Consider the following 24,526-nt stretch of genomic DNA (forward strand, 5'->3'; position numbering starts at 1 on the left):
ACCTCCGCTTTACCACTTTGTTGTTCTCTCTGGACCATTCTGTTTTCTGTCCCTTGCAGTGGGTTGCTAGGTGCAGAAGTGTGTTCACTGGAAATCTAAACGACATCACCTGACACCTGAGAGAAAGAGAGAGACCCTTAAAAGGAACTATCAACTCAGTTTCCAAATCCCTTCTTTGCAATCCCTGGCAGAAATATGGTTATCCAGTTTGGGCCCTACATACAGTCAGGGCTAGAGAACTCCTCACTCACAGCAGTGTTTGCCTTGCTGGAGACTTCCAGAGTTCTCTATGCTCCTACCTTCTGGGAACTTATGGCCAGATCTACACAGCCTGAGGATCTTGATGTTTGCGATGATGGAAATGACAACAGAACTGGCTTATAGTTCCAAAGACCTTTTATCTTTACCTGGCTTAAACCTCACAACTCCCCTAAGTAGTAGGTAGGATAAATATCATTCCACCTCTGGAATGATAAAAATAAAGGGGCAGAGGAGGCAGGGCTTGGCAAGTTGAAAGGGACTTCGTGTCCACTTATCCTGTGTGACTGCAGAGTCAGGACTGAGCCCATGTTTTTGAAGCAGCTTTCTGGCCACTTCCACCTTGTGCCCAGTTCAGAGCCATGACATGTCCACGTTCCCCGCCGTATGTGAGAACATCACCAGCCTTCCCAGCTTCTGTCTACATTACTCATGAGTGGCCAGCAGTTTTTCCAACATATGAACAACACAGCATATTAGTTGAATTAGGAAAACAAAAGTGTATCAGGAAAAGCCTTCAGAGAACTCTTTCTTAGAACTTCATAAAATCTCAATCTGTAACCCCTAGAGTCATCATTAGCTAATAACCAGCCCATCTCCACTCCCAGGCTAAACAAAGACTATTTTATCCATTTACTTTTCCAAGGGGCACCAGCCATTCACTTATCACCGCCTTGAAATTACGTGTACTGTGAAACCGAGATAACCAAACCGTTTAAGTTACAAGGTGATGTAATCACCCATAAAAGTGCAAAGATCATTTAACACATGTAGGCTGTTTACGACAGAGCTGTGGCCCACAGGCAAGGGCAACCACTCAGTAGAAACCCTCCTAGTTTTCAATTCCTTTCTGAGAAGCCCTATTTCCCATTTTAGCTTTGACCACTGTTAACACAGGCAGGGCAAGTGGGGAGAGGACACAATTATCTTATCCATTTGCCTCCCTGAGCCCATAAACTGCAAGGTCTCCATAAAAGCTTCAGCTCCCTTTCTGTGGGACGCTGCAGTTTGAGTTGACCATGAAGTAGTCACAGTGGAGGGGGTGAAGAGGAGGGGAGCCCCGTGGGTCAAGTCTGCCCAACGGTACAAGGAGGGGAGCTGTGGCCACCTGCCCCCAGGAAGCTGAGAAAAGCAGCCAGGCATGACCACCAGCACACAGGTCAGAACTTCAAGGTCTCCTGCAAAGGAACCTCCAAGAGCTGCTCCCAGGAAACTCCATCCAGGTGAAAGGTTTCTTTCCAGGCTCTTTGTTATTACTCTTTAAAACTTAATAAATCATTTTTTACTCTCAGCCTACAGGGAGAAGGTCTCGTCCCCATCCTGATTAACAATGCCACATTAATAAAACATTCTTGGATCCATTAGTTCAAATAAATATTTAAGCACCAATGTAGCAGGTGCCAGGACAGATGCACGGACAATTCAGACAGTCCCTAGTCCAGGCGACCAGCACTTCCCAACGCTTGGCCAGGTCTCCTCAGGCCTCTGGAGTCACACACACAGTTTTTGCCAGGGAGGTTTAGTCAACAATCTTGTGCGAAGCCCCAGGTCTTACAGGGAGGCCAACAGAGATTCTCCTTACAGAGATGTCAGAACACTGGTCTAACAAGCCAGGCCCTAAATATCATCTGGCTATTCTGTGCCCAGAACAGAGCCTAACAGACACATGCCATAGGCAGTCATTACCAATGTGGCTGGAAAGTTATAAATGTCACCAAACATTCTAGGTTTGAGTACAATGGGATGACATGGGGCAGTGGAAAAATGGGTCAGGTGCAAACCAAGTCACGTGGGGGTTCTAGTCTCTAGCACAGACATGTGACTCATCAAATCCCTACTTACCTTCTCACCGAGCCTAGGTTTATTTCTGTGAATCTCTGGCATGTCAGGATCTTTCCTTTTAAAAACACTTAACTATAAAATATTGCAGATTTTATGTACAGAGGAGTTGGAGAAGATAGCCATATCCCCAACATACAATTTTAACATGTGATAACCTGTTTCTACTCCTTAGGTTTTTAAAAACAAACACAAACTCATGGTTGAGGGTTCATCATTGCACTGCTCTCTACGTAAAAAACTGGACAGTGTAGCGATTCTCACATGCATGTTGGCGTATCAAGACTACATCAATTTACATCCATAAATACACGTGTAGTTTGGCTGTCTACTTGAGACAAATGGTAGCATATACTATATACCCCATAATTTTGCCCACTCACCATAGATACTTCCCTTGTTACAGATATCTGATGCACCAATTTCAGTGTTTCACTGTAGGTGTGTATATACCATTGTTTATCCAACTCTCCAACTGGTGAGCCTCGTAAGTGTTCACACTCCTCAGTATCTATTATGGATGTCACACACCATGGAGGCATTGAAGATCTAAAAGCAAGTTATATAACTCTTGCACATAGGCCAAAAATAAAGAGCTCCCTTGTGGAAATGCCACCGTTGGAGGAATCTTGCTGACCACACCAGCAGCTATGGGCATCTATGTGTAGGGCCCAGAGGGACAAAGTCTTGGGAAATGAGCCTAGGTCTCACAGTGACAGGCAGAGGCTAAAGCCATGAGCACAGACAGGTTGGCCAAGAGTCAAACCACAGAATCACAAAACGTGAAAATACATCTCTCATGCCACTAAATGATGGGGTGGTTTGTATACAGCAACCAATGACCAAAACAGGTAGTCACTCTGTAATATCCCCAAACCAGACCAACTGAGAGTGGTAGCCTTCTCTAGAAAATCATGCAGAGACCACAACGATGGCACATCTAGGGTGTCCAACAGCTGTAAATACGACCACGCATCGCCATTACCCAACCCCTTAACAGCACGTCACCAAGGACGCATCCCAGTATTTCAGCCTTCTCCCAGCATCCTGAGAGAGCCTTCCCTAAGCTACAGCCAGGTAGGATTTTGATGTTGGCAAACAACTGCCTGTTTATACCCCTGGCTGCTCTGAGAAATGACCTTGGACAAACGCCTTGGAGACAATTATAAAGCTGAATGGTAATGGAATCATATTGTGCTTGTCTGCTTCTGTCCATCAGCTATGCAGACCTGAGCAAAAGCCACCACACCAACATGTGAGAATAGCAACAAAGAGACCCAGGTGTTTTCTAGTTAGGGCTGAAGGCCTGAGTAACAGAGCACAGGGTACCAAGCTCAGGCTGCCAGTTCTGATCTGTGAGGCACCTTCCTCAGAAAGGAAGATCTCTCGTGAGGGAAGCACAGGTGATGTTAGGTGCACATGCACCAAGCTGAGAAGGGCCTGGGGACTCTGCTCTTTCCAGTGGGGAGGAGAAAAAACTTCCACGTACATCCACAATACAGGAGGAAAAAAGTACCAAGAGCCCCAAGAGCAGTAGGCATTAGATGCCACTAACCAAGAGGTGGCAGGGATTCTACTAGCTAGAGAGGCAAGGGAAGCTTTGTGGAAACATTAACATGGGAGCAGAGCTTTGAAGGACGTGCAAGGAGAGGGAACAGGTGTCCCAGGAAGAGAATCTCTCCTAGAACACACGGCAGCCACTGTGGGGGAGGGGGCCTGCTTGAAGGCCGGCCGTGGGTTTAGTGGACAAAGGACGGTACAAGGAAGTCAGGATTACAGATGATAGAGGACCCTCGACACCATGCTCAGAAGAGAGGACTTCACGCTCTAGGAAACTACTCAGTTTCTGAACCAGATAAAGGCAAGATCAGAGCTGAGCCTCAGGAAGCTTCACTGGGCAGGTGTCAGTGGGAAGAGCTACCACACACATCAGAAAAGTGGCTTCCGTTCCTTTTGTCCCCACCCCAGGCAGCTTAACTATAGGTGGGAACACTGGGGAGAGCAGAGGCAAAATCTTTCTGACAAAAATGGGTTTTCTTCGGTTTAACTCCAGGTTAGCTCATTAGGAACAGAACAGACAACAATGAATTGCTTTTTAAAAATCTACATTTTGACACATCCTCTCGCACAACCCATAGTCTTGCCCTCCTTCAAGCTTGAGCCTATACTTCAGAAATCACCAAATTTCTCTAATTACCTGGATTAGGCATTTGAGCACACGGTCATTTAAAATGTATGCATTCGTGTATGTATAATTTATATCCCCATCTTCCAAAAATGACTTGTAGCAAAGCAATTCATTTCATACTGTCTTTTCCAGTCACTGTTTTGCATATCTATCTTACCTACCCATCCACATTATAAACTTTTGAAGGATTGTGTATCATACATCTTTGGTTTTTCCAAAATGCTCAATCCAGTAGAAAGTGCATGCTAGTGCCTGACAGACCCTTGTAGAAAAATGTCCATTATTTCTGGCCACTCGCCTGGCAAAAGTAACCTTCCAGAAGGCAAGTCTGCTTTCTTTTGAAAATATAATTTGTTCCAGTTCATCTCAAGCTTACATAATAGGAACCCTTCTTTAGGGGTTGAGATAGGAAAAGCACATCAGTGGAACCAGAAAAGACCCCAAATAGCCAAAGCAATCCTGAAAAAGAAAGCCAAAGCTGGAGGCATTGCAATCCCAGACTTTAAGCTGTACTGTAAGCATCAAGACAGTATGGTTCTGGCACAAAACCAGACACAGATCAATGGAACAGAGAACCCAGGAATAGATCCACAAACGCATAGCCAACTAATCTCTGATAAAGAAAGAGTATCCAATGGAAAAAAAAAAAAAAAGGTCTCTTCAGCAAATAGTGCTGGAAAACTAGACAGCAACATGAAGAATAAGCCTGAAGAAAAATAATAAAATAAGCCTGAAGCCTGAAGAAAAACCACTTTCTTACACCATACACAAAAATAAATTCAAAACGGGTGAAAGACCTAAATGTGAGCTAGGAAATCACCAAAATCCTACAGGAGAAAATAGGCAACAACCTTCTTGACCTCGGCCACAGAAACTTACTAGACCGGTCTCTGGAGGCAAGGAAAACAAAAGCAAAAGTTAACTATTGGGACTTCAAGATAAAAGCTTCTGCACAGAGAAGGAAACAATCAAAACTAAAAGGCAATGACAGAACAGAAAATATTTGCAAATAATGTCTGATAAAGGGTTAGTATCCAAGGTCTATAAAGAACTTAAACTCAACACCTAACCCCCCCCCAAAATAATCCAGTGAAGAAATGGGAAGACAATAGACACTTTTTTCCAAAGACAACATCTAGATGGCTAACAGACACGAAAAGATGCTCAATATGACTCAGAAATACAAACCAAAACCACAATGAGACACCAACCTCACACCTGTCAGAACAGCTAAAATGAATAACTCAGGCAACAACAGATGTTGTTGGCAAGGATGCAGAGAAAGGGAAACCCTTTTTGTGCCATTGGTGGGAATGCAAATTGGGACAGCCACTCTGGACAACAGTGTGCAGTTTCCTCAAAAAAGTAAAATAGAGCTACCCTATGACCCAGGCAATTGCACAACTAGGTATTTATCCAAAGGATACACAAATGCTGTTTCGAGGGGGCACACGCACTCCAATGTTTATAGCAGTGCTATCGACAATAGTCAAATTATGGAAAGAGCCCAAATGTCCATCGACAAATGAACAGATAAAGGAGAGGTGGCATATGTACAATGGAATACTACTCAGTGACCAAAAAGAATAAAATCTTGCCATTTGTAACAATGTCGATGGAACTAGTGTATTATACTAAGCAAAATAAGTCAGAAAGTGAAATATTTATTTCACTCATATGGAATCAAAAGAAAACATGAACAGAGGAAAGGAAGGAAAATATAAAAACCATAAGAGACTCAAATACACAGAATAAACTGAGGGTTGCTGGAGGGGAGGTGGGGAGAGGATGGGCTCAATGAATGATGGGCATTAAGGAGGGCACTTGTTGGGATGAGCACTGGGTGTTGTATGGAAGACAGTTTGATGACAAATTTATTAATTAAAAAAAAAGGAAAAGCAAATCAACACTTCCTCTGAGGAAAATTTTGTGTCCCCTGCCCCAAATTCACGTTGAAACCTAATCCCCAGTGTGATGGTGTTTGGAGGTAGGACCTTTGGAAGGTCATAGCAAGTCTCAAGAGTGGAGTCCTTACAGGTAGCGTAAGTGCCTTTATGCAGGGCTGAAAAGACCAGAATTATTCCCTCCCACCGTGTGAGAACACATCAAGATGACAGTCCTCACCATACCCCAAATCTTCTGGCACATCCATCTTGGACTGCCCAACCTCCAGGATTTGGGGAAATAAATTTGTTTATAAGCCACTGAGTCTATGACATTTTAATACAGCAGCCCAAACGAACTGAAACACGGGGATTCCAGGAAACAGCTATAGGATGTTAACTAATATCCCTCACTGGATTTGCTTCCACATCCATCTGTAACTCCCCTACCAACTTCCACGTGCTCTACAATTAGCATTTACAATGAACAGGGCAATCCCCACCATCCCACCACAGTGGGTTTTCTGCAGCTGCTCCTGCTCCCTTTTAATCCTTGATTTTTTTTGAACCAAGATTTCAAAATCTATTTTTAAAAAAATCAAAGCAGAGTAGCCTCCTTGCATTTTATGCACCAAAGACTTCCTACAACTGACCTGGCATGTGTTATAATACAATACAGGGGAGTTACCACCTCTTGGATCCATTAAGAGCCAGATTGTATCACCACTTCTCCTATAACATGGTCCCCAATTCTTCTACAGCCTAAGTAAGGGTTTTATCAACATGCAAATAAGCTATGTTCTAAGTTCTAAATGTGGAAGTCAGAATTGACTTTTTCCATAGAAACAATCCTAGAAACGATAGGTTCCCCAGGACAGCCCACACAACCTATAAACCCCAAATAGACTAAACCTGTTTCTATGAAGACATGCATGTCAAATCACGTATCAGAAGATGTGTGCCTGGGTAGCCCTGTGCCACCAGCATAAGGGAATTCTCGTAAGAGGGGGGCCCTACCTGAAGAGGAACAGCCCCACCAGCGCCTATGGATGCACTGCAACCACTTGTCACTGGTCAAAGGAAACCGGACAGAGTCCTCTAGTATCATTCAAATGTCCCAGAGGTTTATAAAGGAGTTGCCAAATGTCTGGCAGTCCCTCTCACAGCAGCTTTATCAGTGACCACTCAGGGATATAAATGTTGTGCATTCCCCACCTACACCAGGAGGTAGTTCTTTAGGACTCCATCTGCAAAGTCTCCTAGGGCATTTACAAATATACTCAACTTATTGACACGCCTGTCCTTGTATTCTCAAAAATTCAACATCCACAAATACTAAAGTGGTCATTACCATTTAGAGACAGCACTTTAACAGTATTCAACGTACACTAATCTCATCCCTGAATCCTCACAGCCATCCCATGGTGTAGGTATACTCAGACAAGTTAAAGGATGCACCTACACAGAAAGTAACTGGTAGCCCCAAACTGCAACCCAAATCTAGCTACTATTCTGCTTTCCACTGGTCCAAGTTGCTGCTTTCCTGGTAAAGGAGGCTCTTGGGATCCACAGGCAGTCATTTGTTTATCAAATGAGCCACATGCCCAGAGCCACCTGACATACAGCCACACCCTGTTACACACCACTCAGTAGCCCCTGGGCTTCTGTTCAGTGTCTGCTTGCAGCTTCTGTAGATTTAAACTCCACTTACATACAGGTTTGTACCTATAAGTCTTCCAAAACTTCAAATATACTAAAAGGAAAAAAGGGGGAAATCAGACAAGAAAAGGCAAAGGTTGGGCCAAGGGGATGATGTGCTCAAGCCATCCTCAAAAGCCTGGGAAACAAGAGACCTAAGTCAGGGCAGCCCCATCGTGGGCACTCACTGAATCATAGCCAAATCTTCTGCCAGTAGACTTGAGCTATTTTGAGCCCGTTACTTCATGAGACTCTAGCATCTGTTATGCTTCTGCAGGTTTCTAATTTCAGCTGCAAAGACAGAGTCCAGGAAATGAGGCAGACACATCTAAGGGCCTGTAGAAACAAAGAAGAATCCAAATGAATAACTGCCTGCCTTGAAGGGATTTCAAACAAGAGGCTCAAAAGATGGGAAGAGAAGATTAGTAGCCGAAATAAATGGTCAGTGAGAAAACCAGAGTAGCAGACACAGCCCTAAGCTGAAATTCTGAAGAATCATGAAGCCAACCACCAATGATGGGAGAGGCTTGAGAAGAGACCACTGGGTCTCACATTGGAGAATGAGCAAAAGAGGAGGGGGGGAAAAAAAAAAAAAAAAAAAAATCAGTGGCAAGCCCAAGGTTGACCCAGTTTAATGGGGAAGGGAGAACAGAGCGAAGAGCTCCTGCTTTCGGTCATGGTTGTGACCTCAGTAAGGCAGATGTGTTTGAAGCCCATGGTTTTGGCCCAGAGATCACGAGAAAGCACCCAGTCTTCTCAAGGAGCTGTGAAAGGGTTATAAAGCCACCATGGAAACCATGGGGCTCCTGGAAGAGGTTGGTCAAATGCTGAGCCAGACCAGAACTTTCAGCTTTCCAACAGGGGGATATTCAGTTTTTAGAAAGCCACCACGATGAATGAATGCCAGTGACATACTGGAACTCAAAAGGAAATTAAGTGGGGGAGGAAAGGCTACTGTAGTCGGCAGGAACAGAACACATTAAGTAGATCCTCTAATATTAGTTGAATCACTGAATAAATGTCAAGACCGTTGGGCTCCAAAAATACTTTATTTCCAAGAACGTGAAAGCCTGTGCAGGACATAAAATTCAGAATGCATAAAGGAAACTGACATATTTGACAGCATTCACTGTTTTAAAGACCCTCCCTCAACAGTTTTAAAATCAAATGACAGAAGACAAAAAAAACATTCACCAACAGACAACGGTTTACTGTCCATGGTTTTTGAAGCTCCTTTCAATCAGGTACAAAATATGAGCAATCTATAAATAGAGGATTCAAAGAACTATAAAGGGCCAACCAACATATGAAAAGATGCTCCACCTCAGTCAGGACTCAAGACCATTAAAAAATACCACTTAACCTATGCATCTGGCAAAAAAAAAAAAATTAAAAGACTGCTCACATCAAGAGGGTAGACGTGTCTTCTACACAAGCACTTGCTGGATGACAGACTCCATGGAGGTGTTCACTACAGCCTGGTTTATAATTATAAAATTGGAGAAGTGGCGTAAGTTTCCATCAACAGTGGGGGAGTAAGATTGTGCAGTCATCCATGTGAGTCATGAATACACAAGTACGTGTGATTTGGAAAGATAATCAAGGTGTATTAAATGAAAAACACCATTACAAAACATATGTAGTATGATCTTTTTTGTAATGATCTATAGATATATATAGTCTGTGTTCGCAAAGGGCCAGTTTGGGAAGGTTACACCAAACCTCAGCTTATCTGATAAATCTGATAGAGAAACAATAATTAAACAGAGGAGATCTGTTGAGAAGGAGCAGTAAGGTAAATAAGTTTACTTTGTTTTCTACATCTTTATTTCTATCATACTCATGAATTCTTGTGTAAGGAATTAAGATGTGCAAGATTGCATAAAGAAACCTAGAAAATGGCTTACTCCTTCCCTTCAGAATGAACTGCCATCCAGGAGAGACATGCAGACATGGCCTTCACCCTGTACTACTGCCCCATGACCACATCTCACAAGAAAAAAAAAAAAAAAAGCAAAAGCGATTCACAGGTAGTTTATCAAATATTTAACACGGACTGAATACTCTGGTGTCCTTAGAATTCTTATCCATGCATCTGGTACATGCCACACCGATGCCACTTGATACAATATTAACTCTTTCTGTAACGATCAGACCAACAAACACTGAAACCAGGGCCCACTTCCTGTTGGATCTGCCCATTAACCTAAACCTGTAGGTTTTAAACATTCCCTGCAACATCTCCCGCAGAGGGACCCTCTTGAGTGCACCCATTTCAAAAATAAAAATGAAAATGTGCTCTCACTAAACTACCTTCTGTCACAGTCTGCCTGTCGAAGCTATTTATCCTTTGAGGACCAATGCCTTGGCATGGCCAAAGATTCCACCCATGAAATAGAGCAATTACCTGCATTTCCTTCCTCAGCACACCATGGCCTACAGTTAACCCAGGAAGTCAAGGGACTGAAGCAACATCTTGCTATAAAGACTAAAACCAGCTTACACAGCAGCATTTCTGCTTATCCACTGGACACATAATGAAGCAGGTATGCCCACAGGGCTCCATGGGTGAGGACGGGGGATCACCCCTGAGCTAAAGACACACCCATGCCCGGCCTCCATTGCTAAGAGCAACCACATGTGAGGCTGGCTGCCTTTTTGGAAATAGTCTATAATCATCTAAGAGACATGGTTAAAAAGAATGAACCCCAGGGCCTTGACTGACCAGCTACTTGCTCTGACCACCTGAGGAACGTTCCACAGTACAGGGGGCTGCTCAGCAACAGAGCCACCAGAACTCAAACCCCCTAAAGTGAGCCATGCCATTCAAAGCAATATTCCGAGAGCCCAAATGATGGCTGTTATGGCTCCTAGAAAAACAACCTTCACAGCCATTATGCTTGAAGGTATCCCTCAGGGGTAAAACTGTTCTAGCTTCAGTAAGAGAATGGAATCATGTGGAAGGGTCAGTCTGTCCCAAACGTAGTAAACAAAATAGATCAGTATCACCCACCTCACAATCCTGATTACTTCTAGTGCCAGGCCATTCTCCTCATCACTAAGCTCAGAACTTTGGGCATGACTCTTGTGCCTCAACGCTCCACCATTAGGATGCCCACATCATTTCCTGTCTAAACAGGGACATCTGAGAATGAAGGGAAGCACTTTTAATATTAGGTTGAACCATATGAAATTGCCTCACTTGACCATTTTTCACCAACAGAAAGGCAGCTTTCCATGACTAACCCAAGTCAGATCAATAGGCATAAACTAGGCATTTCCAGAGCCAACAAGGACCTGTGGTCACCTAGCATCTAAGCCATCGCCAAATCCTTTCCCACCCAGGGGCCCCTGGGTGGCTCAGTTGGTTAAGCGTCTGACTTCAGCTCATCTCATGGTACCTGGGTTTGAGCCCCACGTCGGGCTCTGTGCTGACAGCTCATAGCCTAGAGCCTACTTCCGAGTCTGTGTTTCCCTCTCTCTCAAAAATAAACATTAAAAAAATTAAAAAATTCTTTCCCACCTGTCTTGCCCCCCATCCCCGCCTCCAAACCCTCCCCCACCGCCAAACACTCCACACATTTGTTCTCTGCCTTTCCACATAGGCTGGTGAGTGTCCCAGGTCTCTAATCTCTCTAACCCATCCTACCTAGCAGCTGGTCGATCCACTTTACTCAAAGCACCCATCTGGCGTAGTCACTCCTGGTTCAGGAAGGATCAGCATTTCCAGAGCCCCTTTGAGACCAAACATCCTAGGCTGTTGTTCAAGGCCCTCTAGGCTGACTCTCCACTGGCCAGTTTCCACTCTCAACCTGACCTTTAAAAGCCTTTTCCACTGGCCTGAGCACATGGAATAGACTTTAAAAACAAAGACAAAAACTCCAATCCCCTCTACCCTGCCCCTGCATTCCCGTTCCCACCCCAGGCACAACATTGGATTCTCTGCTGGTTCCTCAACACGGCAGTGATATTCCACTACCTCCAGGCACAGTCTGCTCTCAGCTCCCCTGGGAGGCCCTGCTGAGCCCGCAGACCTTGCAGCCTCACCTGGCACCCACCCATGAGCCAGTGTGAACAGGCACTGTGTCACTGCCCCACTCAGTTAAGTCAGTCAAATCAAATTACTCGATTTCCTGAGCAAGCCCCAGATTTTTCAAAATACTGCTGCTAATATGGTTTCTTCTTTCTGGAACGTTCCATTCCTTTCCTATCTTGTCTTCTTGAAACCCTCCCCATCCTTTTTGACTCAAGCCTTCTGACTTTCCTCCCATACCCACTCCCCACAGACAAATCTCTCAAACCCATCCTGACTCTCTTGTGACATGCTGTTGCTTCTGGCTGGACACAGCTGCTCATCCACTTATCTCAACCTGACTGAAGGCTCCAAGAAAGTAACCTTAACAAGCCTTTTGATTCCCAGATCTAGTGTACTACCTAGCCTGACAGAAGTGCTCAAAAAGACTGAGTTAGGGGCCCCTGGGTGGCTCACTTGGTTAGGAATCCGACTTTGGCTCAGGTCATGATCTCGTGGTTCAGAGGTTCGGGCCCCGCGTCAGGCTCTGTGCTGACAGCTCAGAGTCTGGAACCTGATTTCTGAATTCTGTCTCCCTCTCTCTGTCCCTCCCCCAACTCATACCCTGTCTCTCAAAAATTAAACAAAAAAAAAAAAACTGAGTTACACTGAGGAAACCTGTTTGGTCCATGTGCAGCTTATAAAATGGCTGGAACACCATGAGAGAATTCCCAAAACTTAGGCAATAGCAGTGTGGCCGGTATAGTCCTAAAGTTACTTCACTCAACAATAAAAATCTATCTAGACATTAAGTTCTGGGATGTTTGTTAAAAACTCCATCCCTGTGTAGCAGCAGAATGTGGGGCTTATTTCCCAAGCAATGAGTACGATGGAGGTGTAGACAGAACAGGCAAAAAGTTTTGGTTCCAGATAATGGATCACCAAACACAGATCAGGGAAAAAGAATCCACCTCTGACGCAGGTCCCAAGCCTTGCAAGGTCTAGAGGCAAGCCCTGGACAGCTCATGAAGCAGGTACAGGTGTCAAAGGACCAGATGCCAACAAAGCAGCCAGGGCAGCAGACCACAGCCCCTGAAGAAACCCACGTTCAAGTGGCACAGATGGAGCAGTGACAGGAAACTGGAGGCAGCAGCATTTGGTGTTGGCAAAAGGAGGTCATGATCCAGGAAACAGACACTCAACCCTCAAAGGGGGAAACTGAGTGCTGTTTTGGCCAAAGAAGCTAGTGGAGTGAGCCAGGAAAAATGAGACTGACCAGCCTCTGAATTCTGGGCAAGAGACCATGTCTCAAGATCAGAGTAAATGATTCCTTGCAATTAAAATATTTAACATTTCCTCCTCAGTGTAGTTTGCTTAGATCTAACATTCTCTGTCAGGCAAGACAAATTTGTTTACCTAGGAGTATACTTTAAGAGTTAACACTCAGAAGTTACAGAGAGGGAGGGAGGCAAACCATAAGAGACTCTTAAGGACGGAGAACCAACTAAGGGTTTATGGAGGGTGGGGGAGAGGGGAAAGTGGGTGATGGGCAAGGAGGGCACCTGTTGGGAAGAACAATGGGTGTTGTATGGAAACCAATTTGACAATAAATTTTATTTTTAAAAAAGTTAACTCAGTTCCATAGACAGAAACTGATTTTAAGCAGTGTAAGATCACATAGACACATTGCCCAAACTATCAAAAGATGAAGGTGTCAACTGTTAATTATTCCTTTGGAGTTAACAGGCTCCAAACCCAGTTGCTAGGTTCTCTGGATTCCCAAAGTATAACATTCGTACTAGAGCTGCATTCGTACTAGAGTCCCAAAGAGCTGCATCAAAACCAATACTGAAATAACCAAGTTCCAAGCTAGTTGTCATGAACGCAGAGAAAAACAAAAATACAACCCTAACTTCCAGTAGCTTGTGAACCACAACTTAGCTTTGAGAACATTTAAGTGTTCAACTGTGTGGGCAAAGACTGGAAGTGCAGTAGTATGGGAGCCAGACCAACTGGTAAAGGCTGCTGGAAATGGTGGGACTTAAACAGAAGAAAAAGGCAAAAGGCCTAGAAACAGGAAGGAACTAACGTAGACAAAGGTAAGGGACACTACGTAGTAAGCTCTCCTGTATGATCAAAGCACTGAGTGTAAACTACCTGCCCTTGGGCCACAGGTAACTCAGGTACCAACAGAAGTCCACTGAGGAGTGGCACAAGGAAGAGACCTCCACCAATTGGGAGCAGGTCAGACCAATGAACCTCTGGCCCATAGCCCAACTCCCTCCATTCAAGAAAACCCCAAAATGCCAAGGCCATGTGCTCCCTACATAGCTCCCTCAGCACGCAGGCAATTGTCCATATCATGCACCTTTATCCTCCCATGAATGAATCTGAGGAACAGGTAGCAGGGGCCTCTGTAGGCCTCGAAGAGCAGAGTGACCCTTACCAACTGCTGTTCAATTTCAACAAGCTTCCCATTTCCTTTCCATTTAACCCATCTTCTCTGAAACCAACAGATGCAATCCACATCCCAGCATGTCTCAATCTAGAGTTCCTTAACGAGGTCTGAAATCTCACACTTCCAACTCAAGACCCATCTACATCTTTCGCACCTACTGCTCAGAATAAAAACTCAAATATAAGGACGAAAAAGCCCACCCCAAATAATAAATCCATGTCAAGCAATGGGGGAAATGGGTTTGGACAGAAAATGTGAGGCTTCTCAGCACAGGAGGCTGTTAGCAGCTCCAAAGCAGGCTAGTAACAGGTGTCCTGAAGGACAGCTTTTGTCCAGCAATTTGACAAGGTGCCTATGGGTTCCTTGCACTCACAAAGGTCTGGCTTTGATGCAGAGCCACAAGCCTTGCCTCTTAGCAAAGTCAAATGTAACTGGCTCTTGGGATGTTCACCTCTAAGGGTTCATACCCTGGAACACAATGACTGTATAAACAAGAGGTTCTCAGCAAGAGATGATCTTGACCAGGAGACATTGACAAGGTCTGAAGACATTTCTGGTTGAGCTGTGAGCTACTTTTAAGTGGTAGGGATGGAGTTGCATCCCTTCCACTGTTCCCATGTTGCATTTGCAGAATGGTTAGCTGAGGAATACAAGGTTTCTTGCAGTGATTTCCCCTCCAACACCAACTGGCTTCACGGATACTAATGGGCATTCAACATTAGACACATGAACCTATCCTCTACCAAAAGGGCTAACTAAATACAGATATTGAACAAGGCCACATAATAGTATGTGCCATGAGCTTATTAGGCTGGCTGAAAACACTGGACACAAGGCCAAGCCTCCCTAGTTCACACACAGACCCTCAAGTGTCCTAAAATCACCTTCAAGGATTTACCTCCCATAACCTGATGGTCAACTTCCAAGCTCAGAGCCAAGATTCACAGCTCAAGTATTTTAGCATAGCCCAGTCTGGAAACTGCCAGAAGAGTGTAAAACCATAAGCTGGAGTGGTCCAATGACAGAGAACTTTTTTTCTTTTCTATTTTAGCACATCTGTTTGGATATTCACTAGAGTAAATTCTCAAATGACTAACTCACAGTTTCACTTTGTCATGGTTAAAGCAAGTATTTTCTGTGACATCTGCTTCTGCTAAATCAGGATCTTGTTTCTCCTGAGCTGTCACACTAAAGACACTGATGCATCACACACTGGTTCTGTTGCTCAAGCAACGGCTGGAGAGAGTACCTTTTGAGGCATGGAAATCCCAGCTTCACCGAGCATCTAGGAACCATCTAATACCACACAGCAACAGGCCCATTAACAAAACCTCAGCCACTACGCACCAGAGCGATCCTTAAGTTACATCCTAGTCAAAAACGGTGTGCATGGTATGAAAGGCACCTGTCACCTAGTTCCTTATTCTTCCCCCAAGCAGGTAATACTGATTCATTAAACTCCAAGATATTGACTACTACAAGGGCCAGATCACTAGGGTCCAAAGCTCATACATGGTGCTCTTCACCTTCTCTCTTCCAGGTCTAGGGATCAGCAAACTGAAAGAGCTAGAGGCTGTCTCCTCAGTGTCGGGCCCTCTCTGTTCTGTGCTTTGCAGGGGACAGCTAGAGCATGGTAAAGACTCCTAAATATGGATGTGGCTCAGGGGGAGCTGGAGCCAATACCACCACATGAAACTGATGTTCAAAACCCCAAATTCCGCTTTGGAAGGCATTGGCCTTCAGGCTCATCAAAATCTAGTGGAACTTTGTTTACTATTTGGCAACTGTCCCTTAAGGCAGCCCCAGGGAAGATGGGTACTTAGTGAGGCAGTAGTTGGTATCCTGGAGTCATCCCTGTACCATGATCATCTGTACCATGTAATCTTCACCTTAAGTCTTAAAGCAATCTTCATTTCCATATATAATAAAGGTTAAAACCAAACCAAAAAAAAAAAAAAAGACTAAAAACCACCCTGAGCCTTAACCCTAGGGAAAGGAAGAAAGTATTCAGAGAAAACTCAAATGCAACCCAGCCGGAGAAAAACCAGGTGGCCACCTTCCCCAATGGGTCAGCATCACACAGACCCACAGAGAAGCTAGGGAAGTAGGGTGTAGGCAAGTTAGGAATAGGAAGCCAGAGGAAAAGTCTGCAATTAGTAAATGCCCCTGATTCAGGGCAGAGGCTGCTCCAACCCAGTCTAGCATGGCCAGAAGACAGGATCAGAGCCCAACTGCTCCAAGTAGGGTCCACAGATCAGGGGCAGTAGCAGCACCCAGGAGCCGCTTTGAAACGTGCCATCTCCCAAACCCTAACCCAACGTGTAACAATCTCCCCATAAAAATGTCCCAGCTGTTCTGCATGCATATTGAGGTCTGAACTTCTCACCAAATCACCAAGGCAAAATAATTACATGAACCAATGACTTTCTCCTAGTCCTTTCTTTCCTCTCCCCATTTTCTGCCTCAGGTCCTCAGAGACTTTTCTGTCCTCCAGGGACATTGCTCTCCAGCAAAGAAGAGGTAGATTTTTGTCTTTATTTACCCTGGAAACTCATTCCTCCACAGAAGGAGAGAAGTAGCTAATTCAGGATTGGATGTTGTCAGCAGGTGGTTATCATGCTCTCAAAACAGGCTGTCTTCTTTCCTACCTGTCCCACCCCCTACACCTCCTTGTTCTTCCTGGGCTCACCCAGGGCTTCCAGCCTCCCACAGTTAGCAGACCCGACAGCCTGCTGTGGGCAGAGCCATCTTGGCATTTTGGCCAAGCCAGGACCTCAGTTTACCAATACACCTGAATTGGACAGTGAAAGAGTGCTGCCTAGCCGTTCCTTAAGCCACTGCTTTGGTCTCCAATTTCTAACTAGTTTGTGTCGATACTCTTTCAACCTAAACCATGGAGGTTGGGGAGGGCCAAAGACCCTCCATAGTCCAACTCTGCCTAGAAGCTAACATCAGTATCTCACAATCCTATCCTGTTCAAATTCCTTAGTGTGGGCTGATTAAATCTCAATCTTTTCTTTACAGAGATTTCAAACACCTAACAACTTTTTTCTAACATACCAGATCTTTTTGAAATTCGATGGATCCTAGTAATTTTCCATCAAGATTATGGAGTTCCAGATGGGTTGAACAACCAGAAAGCATCATTCTGGAACACTGGTCTACAATAAAATCTTATGTTTTGAAAAAATGCTTTGACTTTGTTTAGATTACCACTTTGAAAGATTATATAATTAAGTTATTCCTATATTTGTGGTTGTTCTTTCTTTGGGATTAAGAACAATGCTCACATAGTGTGGGCATCAGAAAATACATTTTGGGGTGTCCTACAACAATGGAAACAGTTCCTCCCTAATATCATTAATTTTAGTAACAATGGATTTCAAGGGCACCTGGGTGGCTCAGTTGGTTGAGCAACTTTGGCTCAGGTCATGATCTCACAGCTTGTGAGTTCAAGTCCCGCATTGGGCTCTGTGCTGACAGCTCAGAGCATGGAGCCTGCTTCGGATTCTGTGTCTCTCTGTCTCTGCCCCTAACCCACTCGCATTCTGTCTCTCTCAAAAATAAACATTAAAAAAAATTTTTTTAACAATGAATTTCAAACCATGCTCTTGTAAGTTACAGCTAAATCAACAAGTCTTTTATAGCCTTTCCCAAAGTCAGAAAGAACAATTCATATCCTTACTGGATATCCATACTGGAACTTAGGGGTCTAACACTTGAGTTTTGGCCTTTTACCTGGCTTCACATGCATGTATTCCAAGGATCCTATCAAATGGGTGTGGATCTGTGAGCAGGTACATACAGACACCCTTCAAATAATACAACACCCTCAAATCCCCAGGTGTGTAGAAACCATCACAAGCCCACAAGTAACAGTTTAGGACTTTGGGGGAGGCAGAGGAACAATAGAGAGATTAGTCTTCCTTCTTTGCATCTCTTCAATTCCAATCTGATTGATTTGCTTTTTCACATTGCACTTAATAACCCTGATTCCTTGTTTCCCTGGAAATCAGTTTACAACCAGAGAAAACCTGAGAGATATAAAAGTAATTTAAAACTTCTCAATAGGGGCTGAAGTTTCCTCCCCATACGCCTCAGAGGGCCACACTCAGGCAAACAGAAATCAAGAACAGAGGTGGAAAGTAGGTCACCACACTCTAGCCTGTAGAGCCAACAGATTTCACATATCAGGTTTTATTCTGGAGTCACCAGCATGAGCAGTAGCAGCTCCAAGAGACTGCAAGGTACATGATCTGTGAAATCCATTCTCAACTCCTCACAAGAGCAGCATATGCCTTGGGAGTATACCGTTGTGGAAACAGGTGGCACCTAAGCACCCAGTACATGCGGAAGTACAAACAGAATGAAGGTACTAGACTGTTCCGGAAAGGTAGGATTTGAAAAGAGAAAAGGCAAGAGGGTAACGCAGATGACTCAGTGTTTGAATCCTACACCTAAACGTGGAGATGGAGATATTTGGTGTCAGAAGTGGGGGGTCAAAAATCAAGCCAATGTGGTGACAGGCTGCCATGTCATCAGCATGCCAAGCCTCTGCAGGGCCCTCGGGGTCAACTCGTATCCAGAGAATGCACAGATGTGGACTCTAGAAGTACCATCTAGCCTTAGTAACCTTCAAACTAGAAGCAGATGGACAAGAGCCCTGCCAGAATGTAAACATTAGCAATCGCAGAAGCACATAAGGCCAGAACAGCAACACCTGTGGGCTGATTGGGGGCTCAGCTGGAAGAGCCAAAATGGAGCACTCTGGGAGCTCACATCGGGAAGATTCAAGAAGGTACACAAGGATGTCTGGTGGCAGGAAGTGAAGACTTGGTTTCTGGGGTTTAGGAGACTGTCACCACAGACTGAAGTGTCTGGGGGTCAAAAAAGAAAAAAAGAAAAAAGGCAATCAAGGTAGGAATTCAGACCAGGATGAGACTTAGAACAAACAAGACTAAGACTGGTCACTAGCAGTGGGGCATCAACAAGAAGTGCACTGCATGGTAAGAAGCAACGAATGGCTGTTGGTCCCAGGGTAGGTCAGATCTGGGTCAACAGCCAGGATGGCACAATTTGGAGGGATTCTAGTTGCAAAAATCGGATGGATGCTGAAAGCCAGAATATCATTGCAGTCTTGAGCTGCTCTTTTCCACCAAAACAGTGTAGCTATGAACCAATGTCTCCTTAACCTGTGAGCTCTGGACCAGCTATACAGAACCCAAGAAACAAGGGAAAACGTACACTTTAGACCATCTCAAGTTCTGAACCACACGATTCCATTTTTACAATGTTCTTGAAAATGCACAACTACGGCAATGGAGAACAGGTAAGAAGCTGCCAGGTTAAACAAGACTTGCATAAGTTACTGTGTTTGCAGTGGTCATTCTTCTGAGGAAAGGCTCCATCCAATTTAAAGGGATATGTAACCCCCAAAAATGGTTAGGAAAAAACCACTGCTTTAGAGTAACAAAAGTACAGGGCCTCACATAAGCCATTCAGAGCACGGAGCCTAGTTGGGCACATCAGTTAAGGGCAAAATCACCAGTCACTCCGCAAGCACCACCCCAGCCCTCTCAAGTTAATTCATCCTAGTGATTCTAGAACAGAGCTCTCAGCTGCCTTATAAACTGGCCTTGTCAGGTAACCCACTTACTTGTCACCCTCTCCAGCTGCTTTTCATAGAACCGATTGTAGAGGCAAACCACTATCTTGTCCTCTCAGGAAATCCTTTGCTTCTATCAGTTGACCACTTATATAAAGAATATCTCAATTACCAGGTTGAGCTTGATCTATAATCCAACTTCATGAAGTTTGTACTGTGTTGCATCTTACTACTTTTCCTCTAAAAATGGAGATCTTCTCATGCTGTGTTTAGCTGTTATGTGCTATTCCCTTTTATAAATATACCACAATGTTTCAATCCACTTTAAATATCAAAGGTTATTTCACCCATGTTTTAACATAAACATTCAGTCAACTGAGTCCACATGATTTCATTAGGATTGTAATGAAAATATCTGAACCAAAGGCAGAAACATGACAACTTCTCTAAGCATTCCTCAGTTATGTGTATGTTTCTAAAAAGCCCAGAAATAGGAATCGTGCAGATGGACCTCCTACTGACATGAATCTTCAACAATCCACAGTGCTTCCTTAGTGGGTAAACAGCAATCATCTTGGGTCCTAAAAATGAAGTATTGCTCTTTGCTAATAAATCTGAATCAGTACTACTAATGATACTAGATAGGTCAATAGAAATCATGAATACCCTCTACATACACAAACCACCATCAGTTTTGAAAAACGTCCCCCAAGAGTTAAGTCATCCTGCACAACATGCACTCCAGACCACCAGCCCTCCAACCTTACCCACACCTCTCTGATGGGAATTTTGTCAAAGGTGGAAGTGCTCAGAGAACAAGACATGGGTTCCATCCTCATACTAATACCAACCTTGTAGAGAACTGTGTTAGAACACCTGCTGGTACCCTTCACAAATGTCAACCCACAGAAAGTGGCGTGAAAATTAGGACAGATAACGTACTGCCCTGCTCACAATTCTCCACTGGTTCCTCACATCAGAGTAGAAGTCTAAAGGCCTGCAGTAGCTTCCATGGTCCTATGCAATCTGGCCTCTATCAACTCTGACATTCCACTCCCTCAATTCAGCTCCAGCCACAGACTTCCTTGCTGTTCTTCAGAACTACCAGGCCCATTACACCTCAGGCCTGGACATCTATTCCTTTCGTCTGCAATGTCCTTATGCCGGATAGCCATGCTGCTCACTGCTTAAAGCCTTTGCCCAAACGTGAACTTCTCCACATACAGCCTCAAATACCACCATCATCCCCTTTGCCATTCCATATTTCGCTTCTCTGCTTCAGTTTTTCCTCCTGGCACTCAACAGTGTCTATAAACTAAAGACTGTCTTGTTTATCTCCCTCACTATTCCGTAAGCTCTGTGTGGGCTACAGCCAGCCCCTACCATCTGCTCTAGGGATCCCCAGCAGTTGGTAGGCACTCAAGTATTTGAGTGAATAAAATAATGCTTACTCTCATTTTACATAAACGGGGTACATAATTGGCAAAATTAAGCAATCTTGCCAAGCATAACTTACTGAAAGTTACCAGAGCTGAGACTTGATCCTAGCTCTATTGGACTCCAAAGCAATGCTCTAAATCACCCTCTCTTTCAGAGTCAGTTAAATGTGCTGTTTCTTAAAAAAAAAAAAAAAAAAAAAAAAAAGTTTTTAAGTAATCTCCACACACCCAACATGGGGCTTAAATCTACAACCCTGAGAGACAAAGGAAGAACTCCCTGCTCTACCAAGCCAGCAGGCACCCTATACACAGTTTCATTCCAGTTAATGTACAGTATTATAGTAGACAGTATAGTAATTCAGCACTTTTGTACACTACCCAGTGCTCATGACAAGTGCATGCCTTAATCCCCATCACCTCTTTAACCCATCCTCCCACTTACCTCCCCTGATAACCATCTGTTTTCTATAGTTCAGAGTCTGCTTCTTGGTCTTTTGTCCTTTGCTCACTTCTTATATTCCACATACCCGTGAAATCATATGGTATTTGTCTTTGACTTATTTCACTTAGCATAAACTCTAGCTCCATCCATGTCATTGCAAATGGCAAGTGTCCATCAATTGACCCGTAAATATATGGTGTCTGGTCTGTACTGACAAGCTCAGAGCCTGGACCCTGCTTTGGATTCCACGTCTCCCATTCTGTCCCTCCCCTGCTCACGCGCAGTCTCCCTCAAAAATAAACACTTAAAATTTTTTAAAGATATTGTATACACACACACACAATGGCATATTATCCAACCATAAAAAAGAAAAATCTTGCCATGAGAAATGGGCTTTTTAAGTTCTAAACATGTGTCACTCACACCAGCCAGTAACAGGCTATAAATGCAGAACCCTCCTGTATAGAACCCACTGAAGACAGGGAAACCAAGCTTTTATTCCATCGTAAAGAATTTCAAAAGATAGGGCTATTAACCACCTGGAAAATCTTAATGTAGACTATGGATCAAAAAATATATCTAAGCCAACAATACAGCTAATAGATGAAAGGCAAAAAAAAAAAAAACCAAATGTGATTTCAGATTAGAAAAGGTCTTGATACATCAGAAAAACATCCCATGTCATAGTGCACTATAAACAGAATCACAGCAGATAGGAGCACTGCTTGAAAATGGTTACAGTAATGAGATTTCCACAATGCTAAAATTTTTTTAGGAGTATGTTACATATTCCCTCTGAAAAGGTTCTGTTAAGGTTTTCATTCTTTGGTGGAGGACATTAAGGAAATGGCAAAAAAAAAAAAAAAAGGCCTAAAGAAATATTATTCAAATTCGATTAGCACCAGGATTTCTAGAGTAGAAGCTTTAAGCTGTGCCTTCTATTCTCAACACTGTTGGCTTCTCAGCTTAACCACTACCACTTGGAAGGTATGCCGTGAGGCCAGCACTAAAGGTTTCCCTACTGCCATTTATAATCAGTAGCATTTCTTACTAGAGAAGTTACATTTATTTTCTACAGAAGCAAGTTCTATTCACAAAACTGCCAAGTCCCTGCCCTGCAAAAGGCACTCCACAGTAAATTTTTAGTCACAGATTGAAACAGATATGCACGCAACTTCAAGATCATGATCTACATGAGTAGGTAGAAGACCAGACCCTTCGGGGTCTTGGTCTGGGGCATGCAGAGAGGACAAGTTCTCCAGACAGATTTCCTCTTCACTCAAACATGTGTTCTCCAGGTTCAACTAGTTAAGACAGAACTCAAAAGAACCAGAGGCCCTCTAAAGAACCCAATCTTCCTCAAGGAGTCAGTCCTAAGGTCTAGAAAACGGCCATCATGGTTACTTCTACTGATGCAGTGTGCAGGTCCTTCGGTTCTCCACAGTTTATGCTATTCAAGTTAGCTCATAAAAGTAAAACTCAGTTTGCAAACTGGATGTTAAGAGGGCAGCATCTGAGTCTCAGCCTTTTCAGTCATTCCTTCAACCTTCTGAGAGATTGCTTCTAACTCATCTCCTCTTCCTATAAGGCAACTCAAGCACACTTAACAGTCTCCTAATGTTTATGCAGGACCTACTATATGCTAGGCAGACTCTAGGCACTGAGGTTCAAGTGGAGGAAACGTCGAGGTCACTGCGCTCATGGAACTTGTGAATAATAGAGAGGACAGACAAAATCAGATGCAGAAACCTGCCGCAAAGAAAAGCAAAGTGTGATCAGGGGCTCGGGAGCAAACCCAAGTAGGAGAACCCAGAGTGCTGCTTTAGATGTAGAGGCTTTCTCTGATTACTCTGGAGAGGGACAACTGAGAAAAGCTGGAAATGAGGAAGCAAGGCCTGTAAATACTAAGTGGGGGAAAGCATAACAACAAACCAGAAGCTGCTCGCTAGAGGAGCTGGGATAGGTCTAGGAGTCCACATTTATAATAACCCACCAAAGCAACTGTATCACAGGTGCTCTCAGAGCCTCACTTTGAGACACTGCTACAGAATAAACGAGGCGTCCTCTGTACAGGACAGTGACAATACTGACCCAAATAACAGCATTAAACACAGAGACATTCCGTATCAAGAGGTAAAGCTAGGGATGCCGCCTGGGTGGCATCGTCAGTTAAGCGTCTGACTTTGGCTCAGGTCATGATCTCACAGCTTGAGTTCAAGCCCCACATTGGGGCTCTGTGCTGACAGCTCAGAGCCTGGAGTCTGCTTTGGATTGTGTGTGTGCGCGCGTGCGCACGCACACCTGTCTCCCTCTCTCTTCCCCTCCCCCACTCATGCTCACTTAAAATTTAAGAACGTTAAAAAAAAAAAAAAAAAAAAAAGAGGTAAAGATAGGCGAAGGGGCACCTGGATGGCTCAGTTGAGCGCTGGACTTCAGCTCAGGTCATCATCTCCCAGTTCATGAGTTTGAGCCCCACATCGGGCTCTCTGTTGTCAGCGCAGAGCCTGCTTTGGAGGCTCTGTCTCCCTCTGCCCCTCCCCTGCTTGCGCTTTCTCTCAAAAATAACACAAAAAAGGTAGATGGATGGCTGGCTTCATAGAAGCCTTAACACCCACCAAACCATTCCACAGGTAGGCACGTGGTAGGGGCACTCATGCCCCAGGCCAGAAACTCCATGCTACCTTAACCAGCCAACCACCAGCCA

At 44.2% G+C, this 24,526-nt stretch overlaps 1 protein-coding gene across 2 annotated transcripts in view; it reads right to left on the reverse strand.

Annotated features, from left to right (window-relative positions):
• The window catches only part of MYO5B (myosin VB), a 339,094-nt gene that overhangs the window by 223,181 nt on the left and 91,387 nt on the right, over nt 1-24,526 (reverse strand). Inside the window, exon 1 of one of the 2 annotated variants that reach the window (XM_047828138.1) lies at nt 6,822-6,893. The exons of the other annotated variant lie outside the window; for it this stretch is intronic. Within the exon in view, the coding sequence (XP_047684094.1) occupies nt 6,822-6,872 (51 nt within the window). The 5' untranslated portion in view covers nt 6,873-6,893. Of the gene's footprint in view, nt 1-6,821; nt 6,894-24,526 lie in introns of those variants that run through there. 2 annotated transcript variants of the gene reach the window in all.

Source organism: Prionailurus viverrinus, chromosome D3 (assembly GCF_022837055.1).
Source record: "Prionailurus viverrinus isolate Anna chromosome D3, UM_Priviv_1.0, whole genome shotgun sequence".
NCBI lineage: Eukaryota > Metazoa > Chordata > Mammalia > Carnivora > Felidae > Prionailurus > Prionailurus viverrinus.